Source organism: Lonchura striata, chromosome 10 (genome assembly GCF_050655825.1).
Source record: "Lonchura striata isolate lonStrDom1 chromosome 10, ASM5065582v1, whole genome shotgun sequence".
Classification (NCBI taxonomy): domain Eukaryota; kingdom Metazoa; phylum Chordata; class Aves; order Passeriformes; family Estrildidae; genus Lonchura; species Lonchura striata.
In genome coordinates this window covers 10,199,292-10,219,810 of record NC_140712.1, presented here as the reverse complement: position 1 = coordinate 10,219,810, position 20,519 = coordinate 10,199,292, and the positions used below count along the sequence as shown (strand labels likewise).

General features: G+C 36.0%; 1 protein-coding gene and 1 long non-coding RNA gene across 10 annotated transcripts in view; one reads left to right on the top strand and one right to left on the bottom strand.

Annotated features, from left to right (window-relative positions):
• TJP1 (tight junction protein 1) overlaps positions 1–20,519 on the top strand; it is a 158,134-nt gene that overhangs the window by 1,391 nt on the left and 136,224 nt on the right. For all 8 annotated transcript variants that reach the window (XM_021532016.4, XM_021532013.4, XM_021532011.4 and 5 more), the window contains exon 2: positions 7,916–8,048. In XM_021532016.4, the coding sequence (XP_021387691.2) occupies positions 7,916–8,048 (133 nt within the window). The remainder of the gene's footprint in view (positions 1–7,915; positions 8,049–20,519) is intronic.
• Positions 8,043–20,519, bottom strand: part of LOC146766518 (uncharacterized) — a 28,388-nt gene continuing 15,911 nt past the window's right edge. For both annotated transcript variants that reach the window (XR_014957595.1, XR_014957594.1), the window contains exons 2-3: positions 19,183–19,333; positions 8,043–17,399 (exon numbers count right to left, since the gene is read on the bottom strand). This is a non-coding gene — a long non-coding RNA (uncharacterized LOC146766518). The remainder of the gene's footprint in view (positions 17,400–19,182; positions 19,334–20,519) is intronic.

Genomic DNA, 20,519 nt, shown 5'->3' with positions numbered 1-20,519 from the left:
ACAAAAATGGGCCTTACATGAATTGTAGAATGTGAGGTTTTTAATACTTTGCTTTTCCCCCCAGTTTCCGCTAGTATAGACAGTGTCAAGAAAATGTAGCAATTGAAGAAATATAATGTGGAACTAGTAAGCTTTCTGTCATTAATTCCAGATCATGCTATTCCTTAGATAGAACAGTTTGATGAATCTGTTCATCCTGATCATAAAGAAAAAAAATCAAATGAAGTTTTTGACAAAAATGTATTATCATGAAGACAAGTTTTATTACATTTAATCAGGTGTTTTTACAATGTATTTGGTGGTTTGATTCTCATTATGTAAGTTACATAAAGTGTACCATACCTTTTTTATTCTCCTCAAATGCCACACCTGTCTGTGTGCAGCAGTGGATGCAGTTGTGTGTTACATCTTTTGAGAAGTTTCATTATGGAAAATGTAACAATGGCAGTGTTCTATTTAATATTTCGTATGTCTTCTTGGAAGTGTTTTGCTTGCTGGCATGTTAAGGGAAAGATATATGTGTGCTTTAAAAATAAATCTGAAAGGACCTGATTCAACTCCTATTTGTCTTCAGTTTGAGTTAGATCAGCTCTATATTGTCCTGTTTCATGGTGAGATTCTGTGCTTTTTGAGGTACAGGAAAATATTAGAGTGGCTCCACACTAATACATACCACAAGCATTGCATTTCATAACATTTCTAACTTGACATCATGTTGCTGCAATGCAATACTGTGTGAAGATTTAATTAACTGAAAGTGTTAAAGAAAAATAAGGCAAACTTTTTTCTTTTAATTTTAGGGAAATGTGTGAATTACTTGAGCATTTAAAAGTATGTCTTTGGGATGTTCTTATTAATAGGTGACATAATATGTATTCTCATTTTCTAGAAGAACTTTAATAGCATTAGGCATTATCTGTATGGATAGATTTTATGTTTATGGATGAAATACTATTTTCTGATGCACTTAGAGAAATTCTTAAAGATACTTTGTCATGTTAATTTTTTCTTATTTTTGCACAATCTTTATCAAATAATGCATTATGAAAATCTTAGAAAATATTTTGCTGTTACTCAAATCAATGCAATATTTGTGTATATTTACAATACATAAACCAAAAGCATATTCCAATACTGTATCATTGGAAATCTCAAAAATACCTTAAAAAACCCATATAAATCTATAGTCATCTCTAGTCAGAGGGTGCTTTTGAATCTATTTTTATTTGCTTATTTTAAAAAACTTAATAAAATCTGTTTAACCAATGAGATTCATAAACTCTTTCATATGTAAATCCATATTGTAAGTGGAAATGAAGATATAATTTAATAAAGATGGGTTAAAATGCTCATCCATTTGTTTGTGGAGATAATCCACCTGAATCCTACTGAAAGAAAATGAAAAAGGTAGCAGCAATGTTTTATTTCTTTAGGGAGCATCTGTCACTCCAGTTTTCTCATGCTTTCCTCCCCACCAAAACGTTTTTCCTATTCTGTGATGCAAGGAAGCAGAGCTACAAATGAAAATACCCATGTCTTACGATGGGTCAAGAATAAATAGTTATTATGTGACTAAGAATAAACCAGGTAGTTAGAGAGAAGGAAGCTATGCTACAGGCTTGCAGTAGGAGATGGAGGAGACAGAAACCTGCTTTGTGTGGAGTTCGTAATTTTATGATGAGGTTTACTTGGGGCAGTAGTTCTGGACTTGGTGCTGGAGGAAGCTGCTGGAGTCCTGAACTGCTGATTCAGACCCTTTGCTGTGTGTGTGCAGTGTTGTAATCTAATATGTAGGAGCCTAAATGAGATGAGTAGGATGTTTTTAATCCTCTTGCTGGAGGGACAGTATTTGGATACAAAACCCACCATCATAACTCTGCTAGTACAGGTAGAGTGCAGCAGGGACTATCATCTACAAAGGTGGTTAAGAAAAAACTGACAGCTGAATTTGGAGTAGTTTAAAAATAGTAAATTTTTATAAATATTTACTGAAATCCCGATATGTGCAACCTGAGTCCTTTTACAATAGAGAAATGCTAAATCACATTATTAAGGGGAGTTACAGAGGTAGACCATAATTTCTTGTCAAACTGATTATTATGTTTCTCTGCTGCAAGGAGAAGATAGCAGGCAAATAAATAAATAAATGAAAAAAAAAAAAACAACAACAAAACCCCAAATAGGATATTCTGTCGATTCTAATAGTTCTTCTCAGTAATGTTCCCTTCTGTTTCTCATGGCATTTGCTTTTACTCTGAGAGTTTCTGTGCTTTGGTTAACACCCCTGCTGCTCCCCTTGGTGCAGGGGAGTGCAGCATTATGAAAAAAGGCAAAAAGCTCAGTTAGTGATAGGTTTTCATTGGGAAGATTATGGAAATAACTGAGACTGTTCCATATTTACATTCTTCTAAGAATAATTGGTAGTTTTCTGAGGCAATCTAGGTTACAGAAAAGAATGCAGATGCAGTGCACTACAGAATTTGAATTTTGATAGGATCCAGTTCCCCTGTTTGGTGCTGTTGTTAAAAGAATGTGTGATATGGAAGCCTGGAGGTTAAATAATTGCTGCTTCTTGCAAGATACTGCGCAGGCACATTTATTTTCAAACATAGGAGTAAACTTATTTGAAATCAGTGAGGAGTAACCAGCATGTATGGAATTAAGCACTGAATGCTTTTGTCTCAGAGTCTTTGTATTTAAGCTGGGTCTTGGCTGTAGAAGCCTAGGCTTATAATGAAGAATGTTTGTTTTATCATTAGGACCACCCCTAGGGAGAAAAGTGTCATTGTTTGTTTATATTCCAAGTAGTGTCATATTTAGTATAATTAAATAATGGAAAATGTCACCTTAATGTAGGAGAAAGAAAACGTTGAAGATTGATCTTCTTGGTGTCTCTACAGAAGTCTGTGGAAAAGTACAGATCTTCAGAATGGATATTTTCCATTTTTTATTACTGGTTCCAGTGAATATTGTTTGAAATAAGGATAAAAATTTCAATTTAGCCCATTTTAAAGCTTTATTTATGTTGCAAGTTAATTAGTACTTTTTTTTTTTCCTGAGGGAGACATGGATAAGGATCCATCCTTAGAATCAACATACTTGCAGAGGTGCACAAGAATTCAGCACAGCAACTGAGTGCTTGGTGTCTCTAACATTGTTTCAAACTTGCCTTTTATTTTCTCAAACAAATATTGAGTAACTATAGTTGTTAGGATTTCCACTCTGGTTAGAAGGAGTAAATTTCAGCTTTTCCAGTCTTGTGTTTGGGTGGTGCTGAGGAAGCCTGGCTTCTAATGGGAGGTATAATAATTATGGGAATTTTATATATCTCTCAGCTGAGATCTGTGTAGCTACCAGAGGCAGAAGTTTCTGAGAAGTTTGCCTTCGATGTTGCTACAAGAACTTAAATGCTTTCTTTATAGGATAGGCAGGCAACTTGCAGTATATGAAAAGTGTAATTATTATGTCACCATTAGAAGCTTTGTTGAGGCTGCATAGTTGTGAAAACCTTGTCCACTCTGCATTAACTCTAGCACTAAAACTGCACTTGGAAAACAAATACAGAAAATGTGTAATTTCAAGACATTTTTTAAACATTCTGATTCTGAGTTTTATAAAATTGTTCAGAACTATAATCACTGACCAAGAAGAGAGTTTATTAAGTTCTTGAAAGATTAAATTAAGATGACATTAGTAATTTCAGGCATAATTAAACTATAAAAAAATCAGGTAATATTGAGATTTGTTATAAATAGCAATTGTGTGTGAGTAGACTATAAATATAGCTTTTACTCATAAATTCATATTATACTCATACCATCTGATTATTTTATAATATGTATTAAGTCATTAGCCCTTGATATGACACTTCACCTTGAAGTCACTGTTGCACGTTATTTTGTTAAGCTACTGTGCTTGTCAGTAGAATACAGATAGTGAAAGTTTAAGTTTTTGCTTATTTTACAAACTAGAGAAATAATTTAGAGTCATGGTTATGTAATGTGATATATGATCAGGAAGCAGTCAAGGTCAATGAAACCATTGTAAGAATTGTGGGTAATAAATAAGAGCCTCAGACTCCAAGTGGGATATACAAAATGGTTCAATTTTACTTGACTAATATTTTCAAAAGTTAATGAATTAGGTGCCTTAATTTAGGATTCCTGTGATGAGCTCCATTAAAAAGGTGCTATGTTTCCAGAATATTAAACACACAGAAACAGCAAATTTGAAGCAAGGTGTCAGGAATTGTTCACTACCTTCAAAGATCCTTTTGCTATATTCTACTTTTTGAAGCCCTAGACTTTCTTGAACATATCATTCCTAGGCTTTTGTTCAAGGGTACTTGCTTTAAAGTAGTTGATGGCCTCCAGAATCTTTAAAATGGTTCTTACATATTTTTCTCCTTTAGCCTGTGATAATTCCTCTATACTCCTGATGCAGGTATTACAGTGACTTAGCAATTCACTTATCAATTTCCTATTAATATTGTATTAATTTGGAGATTCAAATAAAAGTTTAAAGGAGACAAGCAGATGCAGCAAATTTTATTAATAAGTGTTTTTTTACACTTAAGGTTCAGATGCCAGAACCATAGAGCATTGCATTATAGTTTCAATATTCACTTAAAAAGAATAAAGTTTGTTTCTATGATTACAGTGAACACTTTGGGAACACAAAGCATGATTCAAAAGAGAGAAGGATTTAAAAAATATGTTTTCCAGACGTTTTAATAATTTCATTTTGAGTCAATCTCAAGACACTTTGGTCTTTTTCTCATGACTTTGCACTCATGTGGATTTATTTTGGAACTTTATATTCTGAACTTTTGAGGTGTATTCACTGTGAAAATCACTAGTATTTGATGGAATTCCTGTTGCAATACTACAGGAGTGCTTCTGGAAATGGATTCTTGAGAGTCTCATTGCTGCATCTGGCATTCTGCAAAGCCTGGGTAAAAGTGGTCCAAGTCTGTCTCAGGTGTGTTATTGCTTCCCTTTGCTGAGACTGGGAGGAGTGGAGGCCCTGGAGAAGCTGGTAGTTAATTGGTTTGCACTTGTCCTAAAGTCTCTTCAACCACAGAGTCAAAACCCCTGTGATGCTGTCAGTATGGATATCTTGCCTCAGATCCTTCCTTTGGTGTACATACAGTGTAAAGCTTCCCAATGCCCAATATCAATGATATTGATTGGATTTTTCTTTGGTGTTAAATAATACTTTATTTGCTAGTAAAGAGATCTAGAAATTCATGATTTTGTAAAGGATGGGAGGAAATAGATAAATACTGATACTCCTTCTCTATAATTATATTTTGTAACTTTAAAAAGACTTTTCTGTATCTTAGAAGCTAACAAGTAACAGCCATAATTTATTCCCCAGCAGAATGAAATGATAGCTGGATTCCAGTGACAGCAAGTTCATTTTTTCAAGTGACTGTAAAGGTGAAGCTCCTAAACAGAAGGGCCTTTAAAAAATACCAGTAGTGTAGTTCTTAAAACTGTGTAGCTTTGTTTAGCTTGTTATTTGTGTTTGTTTGGGTTTTTCCATGTAAGTAGTTTTCTTTTTTTTTTTTTTTTATAAAGGCTTGTCAGTATCAGAAAACATAAAAAGATTTGCAGCTTTAAGAAATGCACATTTGTGGGTAAGGCCCTAAAATAAATGGCTTGAAATGTTATTCAAAATAAGGAAAAGCACAGTGTAGCTTTCAGCTGTTTAACTTTTCTATTAAGTATAAGGAGGAAGTCTAAATTGCCAAGCCTCTAATTCATCAGAGGTGGATTTGAAGATTAATTAACCCAAATTATAAGTAATGGAGTAGGCAGCCCTCAAAGATTCCCTGTAGAGAGAATAAACAGAGACTCTGACAGCAGGGGAACAATTGATCTCTCAGAGGGCTCCAGCATCTGCATCTGCCATGGACACAGAGTGTGTTCAGTTAGGTACTCGAGCAGAGATGTTTGGAGTGCTCTGTTACAGAAGAGACATCATAAATGTCACTGTCTGTGCAGCAAGATAGAGACTGAGCAGTTGTCTTTCTTTGGAAATCTGTCCTGGTAATTCTTGAAGACATTTTAGCAGGGAATCCATGGCGTTCTTGAAGTTTCTGCTGTGTGAACAAATATGTTACTGTAGTAGGCAGGCATGGTTCTCAGAATTCAATCCATATAAGATTAGACAAAAAATTCCAGTGCAGTCTCAGCAGGAGTTTCATATTGTAATTAAGTTGTATGGATATTATATTTATGTTTTCAGGTAGAAATTTGCAGTTTAAAGTTGGCAATAAAATAACCCAAGGGGAAAACCTATCTAAACCAAATTACTATGTTATCAAGAGAACTTAGAGCAAGCTGTTTGTATGTAGGTCTGTCTGCATGTGTAAAAACCCCCCAAAATCAGGCATCTGAAAATGAAATAGTGATTTGGTAGTTGCAGTAATTCAACAACAACAACAACAACAGCAACAACAACAACAACAAAAAAAACCCACACCAAAAAACAAACAAAAATACCCACCAAAAAACCCCCAAAAAAACCCAAAACCAAAAACACCCGAACAAAAAAACCCCAACAAAACAAAACACACAAAAAAACCCCCAAATAAAAAGGGATTTATCTTTATAAAGTGAATAAGAGATTTGAAAAGATTTGCTTTAATTTTCAAGTTTGGATATTGTAACTTCTCCCTAGCTGTCCCATGGCTATGTTATCCTGACTGTGACGTTGTATAGACCTGGAAGTCTTGCTGATCAAACAAATGCATTCAGCATGTGGTTATTGTATTTTGTATTGTGTGCTTCAGGAGCTGATGTGGCCCACTATGCAATGTCCTGTTTTGGTGATGCATATGTTTAGGACATCTCCACCTTTTTTTCTTTTTTGCACAAACATTTATGTACATAAAGAAGCTGTTAATTCTAAGTAAAAGAACATAAAAAATCCTAAAGTATTTTTTATGAGAAGAATCTTAATGGGTTTTGAGAGAAATACAGAGCTGCTGTCCAAAGACTGGGGAAATGCAAAAAAAAACTTATTATTTCTTTCTTGTTTAAGCTGTTTTTTTATATCATCTATGGCTGCAGTTGAAAAATAATATGAAATAAGTGTAAATCTGTGCATGACAAGTTCAAGTTTTTAGGTAATTCTTGGTGAGTGTATTTGCTGGAATAGGGTTTTCCTTAAGTGCCAGTCTGACTAGGGACTATTTTGTATTTGAAATATTCCTGTCACAAATCCTAATACACATAGTTAATTGTTAACCCCACTTAGTTCTGCTCATTAGTGATTTCCAACAAGCTCATTGAAATATGGGTTTCTTCGTCCAAATGTTTTCGTTATGGACTCCCCTTAGTACTATGTGTAGATTACAATATGATGAAAGGCATTATCAAGTTGCTTAATATATTACCCCTATAACTTTAACAGATGCTATTAATGTCATTATTGTTGGTTGTTACTCATTGCTAGAATAGCTGAAGCACCATCAGCACTCAAACTGGAAAAGGTCAAAAGCCAAATACTGCCAGGCCTCCTGGTGATTTAACTGACAGCCATCAGTGTGTGTCACAGGACTTGGGTTTCCACTGAAGAAAAAAAAGAAAAATAGACCTTCTAAATTTTCAGAAGTAAAATATATTTTTCTAGAATGTATCTTCTTTTCTGATTCTACACAATTTTGTACAAAAAAGATAACTTCAGAACATTTTTGATAAAATCTACAAGCAGTGTGGTCTTGATGGGAGCTAGACTTCTGCATACTTGTGATCTTATTTTGGCACTTAGTGATTGAAAACTGTCACTTAGAATGACATTTCTTATATGTATGGCATGGTAATGTGTTTTCCTTTGTAAATGTTTTATTTTAAGCAAATAAAAGAATGTATTCTGTGTCTGATATGTGGCTCTTTTTGTTTGGCAGGGTAACTCCATCTTCCGAAAATCCCAATGGTGCTACCTGTAGTGTAAGTCAGGGAAAGCCCTCTTTAAGAAGAATAAAAGGGAGAATACACAGAAGCAAAAGTCTTGATAGCATTGATTTCTGTGAATTCACTGTAAGTACTATATCTTTTACATTTCTCGCTATGAAGTTAAGAGAACCTTACTAAGAAAGCAGTTTGCTTCTTACATTTGGTTTACCTGTATTTAATTTATTGTATTGTATTTAATGTTTTAAATGCCTTACTACACTGCCAGGTATTATGAGCAGTGATGTCACTTATATGATTGGTGATGTACAACTACATTCTTGTTCTTCAGTGACCATGAGATTGAAATATCTATGTCAAATTTTAAAATTGTTGCCTCTGTAAGATTAAGAAATTTACTGCAAATTGAGTAAATATGAAAAACTAAGTATGATTTCAAATTTTTTTTTATATTGAGATTTTGGAAATTGCGTTTAAAGTCAAACATGACTTTTTACAAAACCCAAAAAACTATTTCAGTTGCATATGGCTATAATAAAGTGCTAGAAAAAGAAATATATTTTTCTAAAGGATATGTATGCTTATAGCACTTGAAAGCTGGTATCACAAGTGATGGGTTACTTCAATTAGGCAGTACTGGTATATTCCTTTTCTATTCTCTTTGGTTAGCGGGTAGATGTGTTTGTGTTGCAGTTTTGGAAACTTCAGTGTGGTCATGGTAAAGAACTATGACAACCTCCCAACTAACTGGGGGGAATTTGGCCAAAACAAATTATATTCTGATAAGTTAAAATAATTTACTCTTTAAGTATTTAAACAATGTCAAAGAATATGTTGAATTACAGACTCGTTATGAAATATGAGCATGAAAGTGCTAAAAAATATGTGCTGTCTTTAAAATGTAGAAATCAATAGTGATATGTAGATATTGTCTGGCATTGCATAGTGCTAGAAACAATATCACTATAATATTCAGATGGGATTTGGGGAAATATCTTTAAGGCATAACAGTGGTTTGAGTGTGCTGTCTTTCAGTGGGGTGTTTTTCACAGATGATGCCAGTAGCATAATTGGTATTTTTTTCCTCAGGACAGCTTTGTTTCTAATTGCAAAGTCTCAGGGCGCTATCTTGGGACAAAGAGCTTGTTGTTTGCTGTTGAAGGAAGTAATGAAGTTACTGGGAAGGATTTGGGATGCAGTGTGTTGTATGGTGCCCAGATCCTTCTGGGGCTGGCCAGTCCTGCGTGGCCGTGTGCCCTGGCTGGGGAGTGCGAGGGAGCCGTGCTGGGGCTGTGCTGCCTCCATCCCACTGCCTTTGGTGTGTCTGTGCTAACTGTTGTCACAGCACTGATCCTGCTGTGATCATTGCTCTGCTGAAGGTTACAAATTCCCCTAGGGAGCAAAATTTCTTTCTGCTATATGGGTCTTCATCTGTGTGGTCCTATTAAGGAGTTTTATCTAAATCTATCTCTACTCTTGGGGCCTTCAAAGAAAAAGAGATTATAGCCAACGGTAAAAAGAATTTCTTGCATGCCATAGAACCTTTGCAAAGAGGTTCAAGACAGATAATAATGGGCATGTCTGTATTTGTAGCATACATATGTAGAATATGTAATGTATAAATTCATACATTAATAGCTAAGTATTGATAATTGGGATCAGTAAAGGAAGTCAGCTTTTTCTGAGGTCCCATGTTAAAGGATGATACAGATTTAAATAGCTAAGCACACAAATCAGAGTTAAAAATATGGATTTTCTTGCTGCTACATGATTTAGAATCATACTGAAATATTTCTTGATATTGTATAATTGCGGTTTTATTGTTCTCAAATTGTGATTAAAAATAGATCTAAAGAAGTAATTGAGTAAATTAGTATGCCTAAATCTTTCAAGAGTGCTCTCAGAATGGAACATTTTTCATGTTAAGTGTCTTCAGCTAGTTAAAACACTTAGGCACTAGCAGACAGAAAACAATTAAAAATAAAAATTAAAGCAGCTTTTTTAAATGTTATCTTTACAACTATTTTATGCTGTAGTAGATTCATTTTATGCACAGCAAAGTGAAAAGTTTCATATTTATATATGTGGATAACTTATATGCTGACAGCATCCAGTGAACTGTTGTTTTTTTTCATTATGTTATGAGAATGATATCCATTAATAATTCTTAATGTTGCTGGATTTCACTTTAAAATTAGTAATGTCAACATACATCCCAAACTAACCTTTTTTTGAAACCTTTTGTTTAAAGGTTTCACTCAGCAAATTCTTACTGAGGACAAATTCTAACAGCAGAAAGACGTAAAAAATAACTTATGCTTTCTTTTCTTGAAGTGAATAAATGTGTCCCCAGTGGGGAAGTTCTGCATTTCAATGCAGTATGCCCATACAAAAATTCAATAAATGAAAATGCTATATTTACTACTTGACTGTGACTTCATCTGAAGCTGGTGACAAGTTGTAGGAGCTGAGTTAAACTGGGAGGCTCATTAAAAAATAGGTTTATTCTTTGCAAGGGAGGGAATAACTACTGAAGAGCCTTTTGCATGAGTAAAATTTCAACAGAGGCCAGGGAGGGACTACCATGGATGCCTTCAGAGGGTTGTCTAGGCAAGGTGATGCTGCCAAGTCTGTTGTTTACTGCAGTTAGTAACATATGAAGTTTGTGATATTAATATCTTTTGATTATACCTGTGGCTCTTTGTATGGGTGATCTACCTAAAAGTGCAAGAGAGCTCCTTGCCTGTGGAACCTCAGTATCCAATGGCCTGCTGCTGCAGTGACCCACTGCAAGCCTCAGGGATTTGGATGTCCCTGCTCAAGGCCAGACTGGATGGGGTCCTGGGCAACCTGATCTAGTGGATGGCATCCCTGCCCATTGTGAGGGGTGGGAACCAGGTGACCTTAAAGGTCCCTTCCAAGCCAAGCCATTCTATGATTTGTGTGGGACTGTCAAAGCACACAATTCCCAGCTGGTGCACTGCATACTTGTATTAACATCCCATACCTGGCTCACCTGTATTAAGCTCACAACACCCTTCCAGAAGTGGTGAGAGTCTGCAGAATTGATGACAAAATCTCAATTTTATTTCTTAGTGATACGTCTGCTGTCTTAAGTGGATGATACTGGGGTTTGGAAATTATGCTTCCTTTTACCATTTTGCTAAGGCAGCAAGTGAGAAGATAAAGTGATGAAATTATGTTAAGCCACAGAGTGATAGCACAGCAACTCCCTTTAAATGTGTATCCATTTTCAACTTCTTGCACCCTTTTTCTTTTCTTTATCCTCTCCATGTATTAGCAGTACCACTTAGTCAGATTAGCACCTTTTCTCCCAAAGTAAGTCAAATCTGTTTTATTGCCCTTCAGTTCTTCTTTAAAGGAGTACCATCATGCTATGCTGTGCCAGTTATTAGTCCTTGCAAAACTCAGTTTTAGTGGTATGTATAAAAGAATATATTATGTATTTTATGTTGAATATTGGCAAATAGTTATTTTCAACCCAGAAATGTTGCAGAACTCCTAGTCTACATTGTGGAAAAAGGAAGAAAAGATAAAGAATAGCATTATCAGCTCTTGGGGACACATGTGGAATACCTACTTCCTTGTAGATTGACCTTGTTGTACTAGTGTTCCATTACATCCATATTTTAATCTTTGTTACTCTGAAACAAACCCTGGCTTTGTACATGCTACCCCAGATAGCAGCATCACTTCTGAGCCCAATTCGTCAACAGGGCTTTTGTTGTACTAGGCATTGTGCAAACATGAAGTGTTTACTCTCAAGGACCTTACACTCTATTTCTAATAATAGGTAAGATGTGACTAAACTTTGGTTCTTTAGCTGCATATGGCTCTGAAGTGCTGCACTGATGCTAGGGCTTCTGAAGGTCATGTTGGGATGCAGGTGCATTTTGGGGCTGCCCTGCCTGATAGAGCCCTGGGAGTCATCCTCCTCTCTGGTGTGTGAGCTGCCTTGGAAGGCTGTGTGACAGCTCGGAGGTGTTTGAATGGATCTCGTGGTTGCTGCCTGTATGACAGATTTTGAGCAGGTCTCACAGCACTACAAACACTGACCACCCCTACAATGTGTAGATGCAGAGAAACTGTTCCCTTCTTTTCCTTTTAATCAGTGCTGATGTTTTCTGGGAAAGGGAGACTTTGAAAGCTTTTGTAAGGAGCTCATACAATGAATTTTATGTCTAAGATACCTTTTAGTTTTGTAGCTCGTTGATTGGACTTGAGAAATTAGTGCTTAATGAAATCAGCACCTTGAAAAGAGTATTTTTAAAGGAGTGAAAATTTAAGCCTTTCCTGCTAAAATCAGCCTTCAGACAAAGGAGTTTGTCTTGGAAATCAGAGCACTGCCATTATTTCCAATATGAACAAGACCAGTGCTGGAGGCAGCTGGTGCTGGCCTGCTCTCACTAAACGTGCACACAGCTAGGTTCAGTTCACCTGCAGCTGGAGCAAAGCAGAAAAACTCCAGTGTACTTCCATTGGAGTTAAAAGCCAAGGAATAATTTTGCAAAATGTTATACCAACACCGGTTTCTTTTCCTCGTTTTTCCATTTCTTTCCAGTAATTCCTTTTTCAGGTGCATTGTTTTGTCTCTCTTTGCATATACTGCCAATGAAGTGATGTTGGCTAGAATCGCTGTGCACTAGTGCTTTAGAGGTCTGTGATGTCAGTGTGTTAAGCACAAAAGTAACACAGTAGGGTAGGAGACTGCTGAAAAGAGGAGGAAAGAAAGACAGCTAAGAGCAGTCTGAAATAAAGCACTGTGGAATGCATGACAAAATGGAAGATGCAACAAAGGAGGAGATAATCAAAAAGTGAGAATTAGCTAATGTGCTGTTGCCTTCCTTAGATGGGGAACACATATTCACCCTGAATAGTAATTTTTAGTGCACTGTAGTAAGTGTTATGCCTTTGAATGGGGGGATGATACCTTGTATAATTTCTTGCATAGGAGCTGCAGAAACTTGGTATTTCTGTGTGCTTGCCTGCTCTCATTAGCAGGATGGAGTGATTGACCTGGCATGCTCTGTGGGGGTGTGTGCCCAGCATGTTCTCTGTGCACCCAGCACTCAGGGAGCAGCTCCCTGGCAGTGGCTGTGGCATTGTGCTGTTGCTGCTCTTTCACGTACTTTATAGTTTCTAATGAAGTTTCAAGGCTCTTTAGAGGCTTTAGTGATTAACTTTAATGGATGTTTGTGATGACATTCTTATTTCACTTCCCCAATCACCTTGGTAGATTTTTATATCATACAGCAGGCTTAGAATCCATTTGGTGTTGGAGATATCCTTACCAGTGTGTTGGATAACTGCTGCTGTGAGTAGCCCCATTCCCCCAGTGAAAAAAATGCAGTTATCAAAACATAATACTGCACTATACTGGTTAACCTGTCATGGAACATATTGCTGAGCAAGGTAGTCTAGCCTGTACTGAAGTCAAGATTTATTGCAGTTTTTTATTTAATTTTATCTATTGCAAATTCATCTTCCCATTGAATCATCTCACAAATTACTTCTGAGGTGGTAGATATTTAGTAATTTAATTTTTGTTTTCCTTTTTAAAATAAAATTGTTCAGGTTTTATATTTCCATTTATCTTGATTTTCCTGCTGAATATCTTAGTTTGAATATGTGTCTGTAAAACTTGTAAAATGAGAAATTAATAATAGCACAAATGGTATGTATCAGAATCAATTTCTTAGGATGGAGACATAAGGGCGCTCATGTTCTTTAAAAAGTCCTGCAGGTATTTTGGTTATCTCTGTAGAAGTGGAAGGAAGAACTCATTAGCACAGCTGGAGCCTTGTGGATGCCCTTAATTTGTTACTGTTCAGAGAAGTGTGGTTGTTATGCAGCTGTTTCCAAAATTTAAATCCTCTCTAGTAGCTTAGTCTTGCTTCACAATATTGTTGTTGTACTGTTACCCATTTATTATAATAATTTAATCTGTTGATGGTGTATGAACAGTACAGACTTGATACAGTTTTGGCCAGTTTATTTTACCCAAGATAGTTTAAATTATTAAGAAAAACCCAGAATATTTAAGCAGATTACACATTTTACAGTTAATGAAATGAAAATACATCTTACATGTGTATTTTTATTGGTCAAGTATATAGAAAAGAACTCAAAAATACACATATTACTAGTTTTAATATATATATAGTTTTAAATATGGGGAAAAAGAGTTTAACTGGAAAAATTTTGGAAATATAATACTGATGGAAAGAGAAAGAAACTGGAGGCTTTTGATCCAAGATTACGACTCTTCTGGGAAATAGGAGTGTATTTTCAGCATTGTTTATTCTGTCATCTTGCTTTTTATTTAAAAACAAATCCAAAGTTTTATGTAAGAGCTATTCTAAATGTCAAAGCAAATTATTAAGTCTCAAGCATAACACTAGGTGAAGCTTATACAGCCTTAAGATTAACCTAAGGAAGTTAACCATAAATGAACAAGTAATTTAATTTGCTAAATTCTGAATTGTGATTGACCTTGATTTGTGTTTCTGAATTGATTCAGACTGATTGATTTACATTTCTCCACAAATTCAGTTTTCCAGTTTAAGTCTACCAAGGATGTTAACTGATAACTGTGTTTACATTTAGTATTAATTAGAAATATACTTTTAGTATATTAAAGTGCATCTTTTAGGTTATTTTTATTTCTTCTCAGAATGGCACTGTGAATTTGGGCAGATGGAGCTGTACTGAAATGCTCTTTGGCATTTGTTAGAGTAATACCTGCTTGATTACTCCACCACCATTATCCTTGGCGGACAATTGTGACTTGTCAGGTCCATCATCTCTTAAAATGTCAAAAGATATGTAGGCCATGGTGTGGTTTGTCTTTAGGTTACATAATATCAGCTCCTCTTTGTGTGGTGGTGTGGGATGCTGTTGTTGATGCTATTTAGTTTCAATATCACTGCCCACCTGCCAGCTAACTGCAGCCTCCAGAAGAATGAGGGTCCAATTGTTTGTCCTTCAGCTAGCCCAGAGGTGGAGGGAAGCAGAGAGGTGATTCAGAATGACCACTATCCCTGCTTTTCAGATACTTCTGAGCTCCTTTGAATGTCTCCATTCCTGAGCTGAACTCTGTATGGAGCCACATGATGATCAGTGTTGTATTAAAGCAAATTGATGGAATGACTCAGGGAAAAGTGTAATGCTCATATAAATGTAAGCTTCTTTAGGTCAATGCTAAAGTAATTTTTTTTTCTGAAAAATCAAGGTTTCTTATTGTAGATTAGACACCTTAATGTTTTGTTAGGCATTAGATACTTATGTAGTAAATAATTGTTTCTGTCCAAAAGAATTTTATGTGAGTGAATCTAAACTGGCTTTGAGTCTAAGTGCATTTATCTTTCATGCCAAAAATTCTTCGCAGATTTATTTCTAGAGTAGAAGTTAAGATTATATTGCTCAATCTATTTTCCTGTTATTGATAGATTTTATTTGTTTGACCTTTCTCCACTGTTGTGCTCAAAAAGAGGCAGACTTGTTATATATGAGAAAGCAAAAACTGCAACAATTTCTATTGCAGGCTCTCAGCCTTGTGCTTAAAAATAGCAAATAGCAGAAGTGTCAGTATGAGTGGCTTTTCAAATATATCACTAGAATGTATATGCTAGTAGCATGTCTGTTTTAATATTTTTATTAGGTTGCTGGAGTTTTTTTTTTGTTTAGGTTTGTTGGATGTTTGGGTTTTTTGGCTTTTGCTTTTTTTTTTTTTTTTTTTTGCCTCACTAGAACTGTTTCCCCTTGGAAGCTAGATTTTGGGTGATTCATTCTAATGGCTTTTAAAAGTTGATTTTTATTATTAAGCAAAATATGTTGTTTTTGTTTGGAAAAGCTGCTTGGAAACGTCTATCATTAAATACTTGTATATGTATGAGCACCACTGGCTTGTCTGCAAAAATATAATAATTTCATAGAAATAATAATGATCCTATAATGCACGTACAGTCAGTGTCAGCATGTAGTCTTTGGTGGGGACAGAAATTTTTCTTGCTGCTTTTTCTAGCAAAAGAAATTGAAATGTTTCCTTTGACCTTCAGGCACTTACTTTCTCAGAAGTAACTGAGAAACTGAGTAACTGTTACTGTCTCAGAAACAGCATTCCTTGATCCATGCCTGGCAATACTAGAGAAGGTTAAGGATGGGAATATTAGTATTCCACATGCACTTAAAACTTGTTTGTGCGCTGAAATGAACGGAAAAATATTTTCTTCCTGAAATAGGAGAATTGATCTACACAAAAATCAGAGTATCTTCATAACTTATGCAGAAAGACAATAGACAGTTATAATTAAGGCTGTCAGGTTTTTGAGGGATTTTAAGCCTCAGGCCTTTCACTCAGTGGGATTCTCTCAAAGTGCCCATCTGTTGGTATTCTCATCAAGCAGGACTTAAGTCAGACAGGCCAGCTTGGTGTGGAGGTACTTCAGGAGTGTTCCAGGGGAACAGGTACTAATATATGTGAAGTGATGCAGACAGAATGTCTAAAAGTGTTGCAGTAATACTCAGCTTTGTTTCAATAAACCTGAAGATGCACTTGGCCAAGTATTAAAGATGCTGAGGGCAGGCTGGGCGAGGTCTTGAAATACATTTGGCTTCCTTAGAAGGTCTTTTGAATGTTTTTTTTTCTTTCAGGTTTTAAGAAATATTGAAGAAATAATATTAATCAAAGTATTCCATAGTTGTTACTCAGATACTCTGGTAAGGATAGCTACCGGAGCACTTCAAAGTAGGATTTCACAGCACTGAGTTATATATCTTTCCTTACACTTTGCAAGAAGGTCTTTTTAGTTACACAAAGGAATGAGAAGATAGTGTGAGTCTCTAAGCAGCTGCGGAATTCCTCTTTTTAAAGTCAGCCTTGCTCAAGTGTATCTGTCACTATCCAGATGCTGATGTGCATATCTGTCTATATATATATAAATATAAATATACATGTGTGATAGGTACAAACATGCATGCACTTTGCATTTCATATCAAAAATACTACTGGTTAGGGTCACTCTTTGTCAGTATGATCTCTACATGAATTTTTAGAGTCTTGTTGACAAAACTCTGCCTGTCACATTGTACCATCGCTGCCAGTAGCAAACGTCTCCAAGGGCAGGGCCTGACCCTACACAGGCAGTCTTTCAACAACAGTTGTAAAATGTCATCCTCACCCTGTCAAGGTCTGCCTTTACCAACTTTTTTCTCTCTGCTCTCTGGAAGTTCCAGTGGGAGTTCAGGAATGTGTCATTTATCACTCAAAATATGGCTTTTTTTGAATATTCTTCACCATCCCAAAGAATCCTCCATCTAGCCTTTTTCCCATCTTTGTTGTCCAAATGGCTGGGGAGTGTGCCCAGGCAGAGGACAAAGGAATTTGCCTTTAGCAGATGGTTTATTTTAAGAGGATGCGCCAGTACTAATGTAGAAGAACTGACAGGATACTCTCAGCTGTAAAAAAAAAAAAAAAAAGAAATATGGGCTGTAGCATAAGGTTTTGCTGCAGTCACTAAAAAAATATTAACTGAAAATGTTGTTAAAATAATGGAAACATAATTGTATGCATCAAAAGTTGAAAATTAAGTACATTCCATCCAACACCCAAGTCTTCCACCTAAATGTAGAATAAAATAAAAAAAGATTGATTGTGAGCACCTTGGAATTCAGACTGCATGAATTTGCAAAAATGCCATAGCAAACTTCTAGGAGAATGTTGGGTTTTTTTAATCCAAAGAAATTTATTTTTGAAGTCTGGGGCTGTGAATGGAAAACAAATTGTTTATAAGCTGTGCTTAGACTGAAAAAAGGGTTAGACTATGTTAATGGAATAGGGCAGTTAGCGTGGGCTGGCTCATCATTCTTGCAGCAATAGAGACACTTTCAGGTTGCAGAGATTCTGGTTTCTTTTGGCACAGATGTCCTTTTTGTCCTCTGGCACAGTTTTCCTTGATTTTTCAAAGAAATATTGGATGTTTGCTGCTCGTCTATATCTAAGAAGAGCAGCTTGCTTCTCCCACTGGTATAATATGCCTCTGCTTATTGCTCTGCAGTATTCTGTGAGGGAGCATACAGGACTGGATAACCTCTACAGAGCAGCTGCCTTTGGATATTTGGCACTGTTATTAGCAATATACTATTGGGATCACAGGCTCCTGTAATAAATTTAGCAATCTTGGCTGTACTATCATTATACTTATCTAGCACCCCTCAGAGCTAGAGAATTTGAAAAGTACATAACCTGTTCTCACTGTGGTGAATACCACTGTATGAATAGAAAGGAAGAAAATAATAGTTTGTATTTTTATGAAGATTCAGCATTTAATTTCTGGTATCTACTGACAACTGCAGCTGTATAATGTGTTGCCTTTCATTGCCCTTGAAGACAGCCCAGGGAGAGGGGGCTTAAAGGCTGGTAATGATAAAGAAGGGGAAAAACCAGCAAGGAGAAGATCTGCTCTTGGAGCTGCTCAGATGTTCAGAAACCTGAAAGTGCATTCTCAACCTGCTTGGAAAGTAAATTAGGAGTATACAATACTCAGGTGTGAGCAATATGCTTTTCAGTGATATTTCTTGCAGTTCTTCAGATAAAGGAAAAATACTGAAGTCACATACTACAGTGTGACATGGAGAATGTTCAACATTCAACTACAAACACAATTCTTGTTTTCCTCCTCTCAGGAAGGCAGCATGTCTTATAAAATTATTATAATATATTAATTATTTACTTGACTCTGATAATGTAGAATAATATGATTGCCAGTCAAAGCTGGATGCTGCCTGAGCACTCAGGCACCACTTCAGCTGGCCTTTGTTAGGCATGTTTTTATATATGGACTGTTAAACACAGCTTTGTGAAATTATTATTCATCTACTCTAATGAGATAGGGATGTGAGCTCCCAGATGAAGACTCTCAATAGCTGCTAGAAAGCTTTTCACAATTTATTATTGGATATTTGGTCTATATTATTTCATTCTGAAACATGTGATCCCTGTGAAACTTGGTTGGCCAAATCAACCAAGTTTGCCTTTCTTGGTTATCTACCAATGGTTGCATAACCAGAGAACTACACAGCTTTTCCTTTCTCTACCTTCAAGGTAAGGCAGGGATGGCCTAAATCATGTGTTTTCATATCTTACCAGTTAACTAAAAGCTGTTTCCAGTAACTGGATGCAGTATTTCCTCTACTTTCACTCGCAACAGTTTAGGCAATATAACAAAATAGCAATGGATACCTGGAGGATTGATTACTACAGAATCCAGTACTTGCTAGGCAGTAACAATCCAGGGATCCAATCACACAGAACTGGCTTGCCTTCACTTCTCCACTTCATAGCAATTCTTGTGCATGTTCAAAGGCCAGCTAGAAGGAGTTCAGACACATACCTAGAAATGTGATGAATCAATATGCAAGTTTTGCAGCCAATACTTTATCATCTCATATCTGCATTATTAATAACTGCTGTATCTGCTTCATGGATTCAGATGTGCTGCTGTGCATTCTGTGAGGGCGTTTTAGGGCTTTAAGATGAGCCGATGAAGAAATACAATTTAGGATGGAAAACAGACAATTTTTAAGAACAAGTGCAAAACCAGGAAGATAATGGATGAGTCAGGAGGATTTGTTGGATTTGGTCCCAGCCAACTAAAATTTCCTGATGGAAGCTTCATTTTTTCTCCTACCACTGCAAACTTTTCTGGTTAAGATAGTACTTAGAATGGTGCCTGCACTCTGTAGAGTGGTCACGGAAGTGATAAGGCACAATTTGCCATGTTATGCATCTTCTGCTGATATTGTCTTGTGGAAATGTACCTCTATGGGCAGCAATTGCAAGTGTAAAGTGTCAGGCAAAGTATTATAAGTGACCCCTTCAAGCATAAAACTTTCTAAGACTTTATGATTTTGTTGATAAACTAGGATTTTCTATATGGGATTGTGTTCTTTGCACACTATACCTTCAAAAAGTATCTTTAATAAATTGGTGGGGCTACCAAACTTTGTGGGCTTGGCATGAGGCATTAGGTGTTCTTGATTAAATCATTCTTCATGACTTATAGTGAGACTAGCTGAAGATCTGCAGTTGTATTTTGTCCCTTAATGGTCTTCCTTACTCAGGGCTTAACAGTGGCTTTTATACTAATGTTGGTACAGTTTGTCTTCTCTTGTTTCATCTTCATTTTTGTGGTGATTATTATTCATATTACAATAGAAATTGGAGTGCTCTGTTAGCATCAGAGTCCTACTGTATCAGATGAGCTACAAACACAAGAAAACTGAGTTCTCTAAGTATCAAATAAGTTGAAATGTGTTAAAAACTCACTAGTACAGATGTATCAAGTGGAATTAAAAAGGTAAAGATGGTTTATCACCTCAGTGATAGTGCCCCTAAATTTACCTTAAGGCATTGCATGGAACTCTTAAATCTTTCCTACCATTTCACTTTGGTACACTAAATATTCAGAAGACTGGGGAGAATCTGCCCTGAAATCAGTTTTTCTCAGGATCTGTGGTTCCTGTGATGTTAAAACAGACACTCATACTGCCTTTTCTAATTAAAAGTGAAGTGGATGT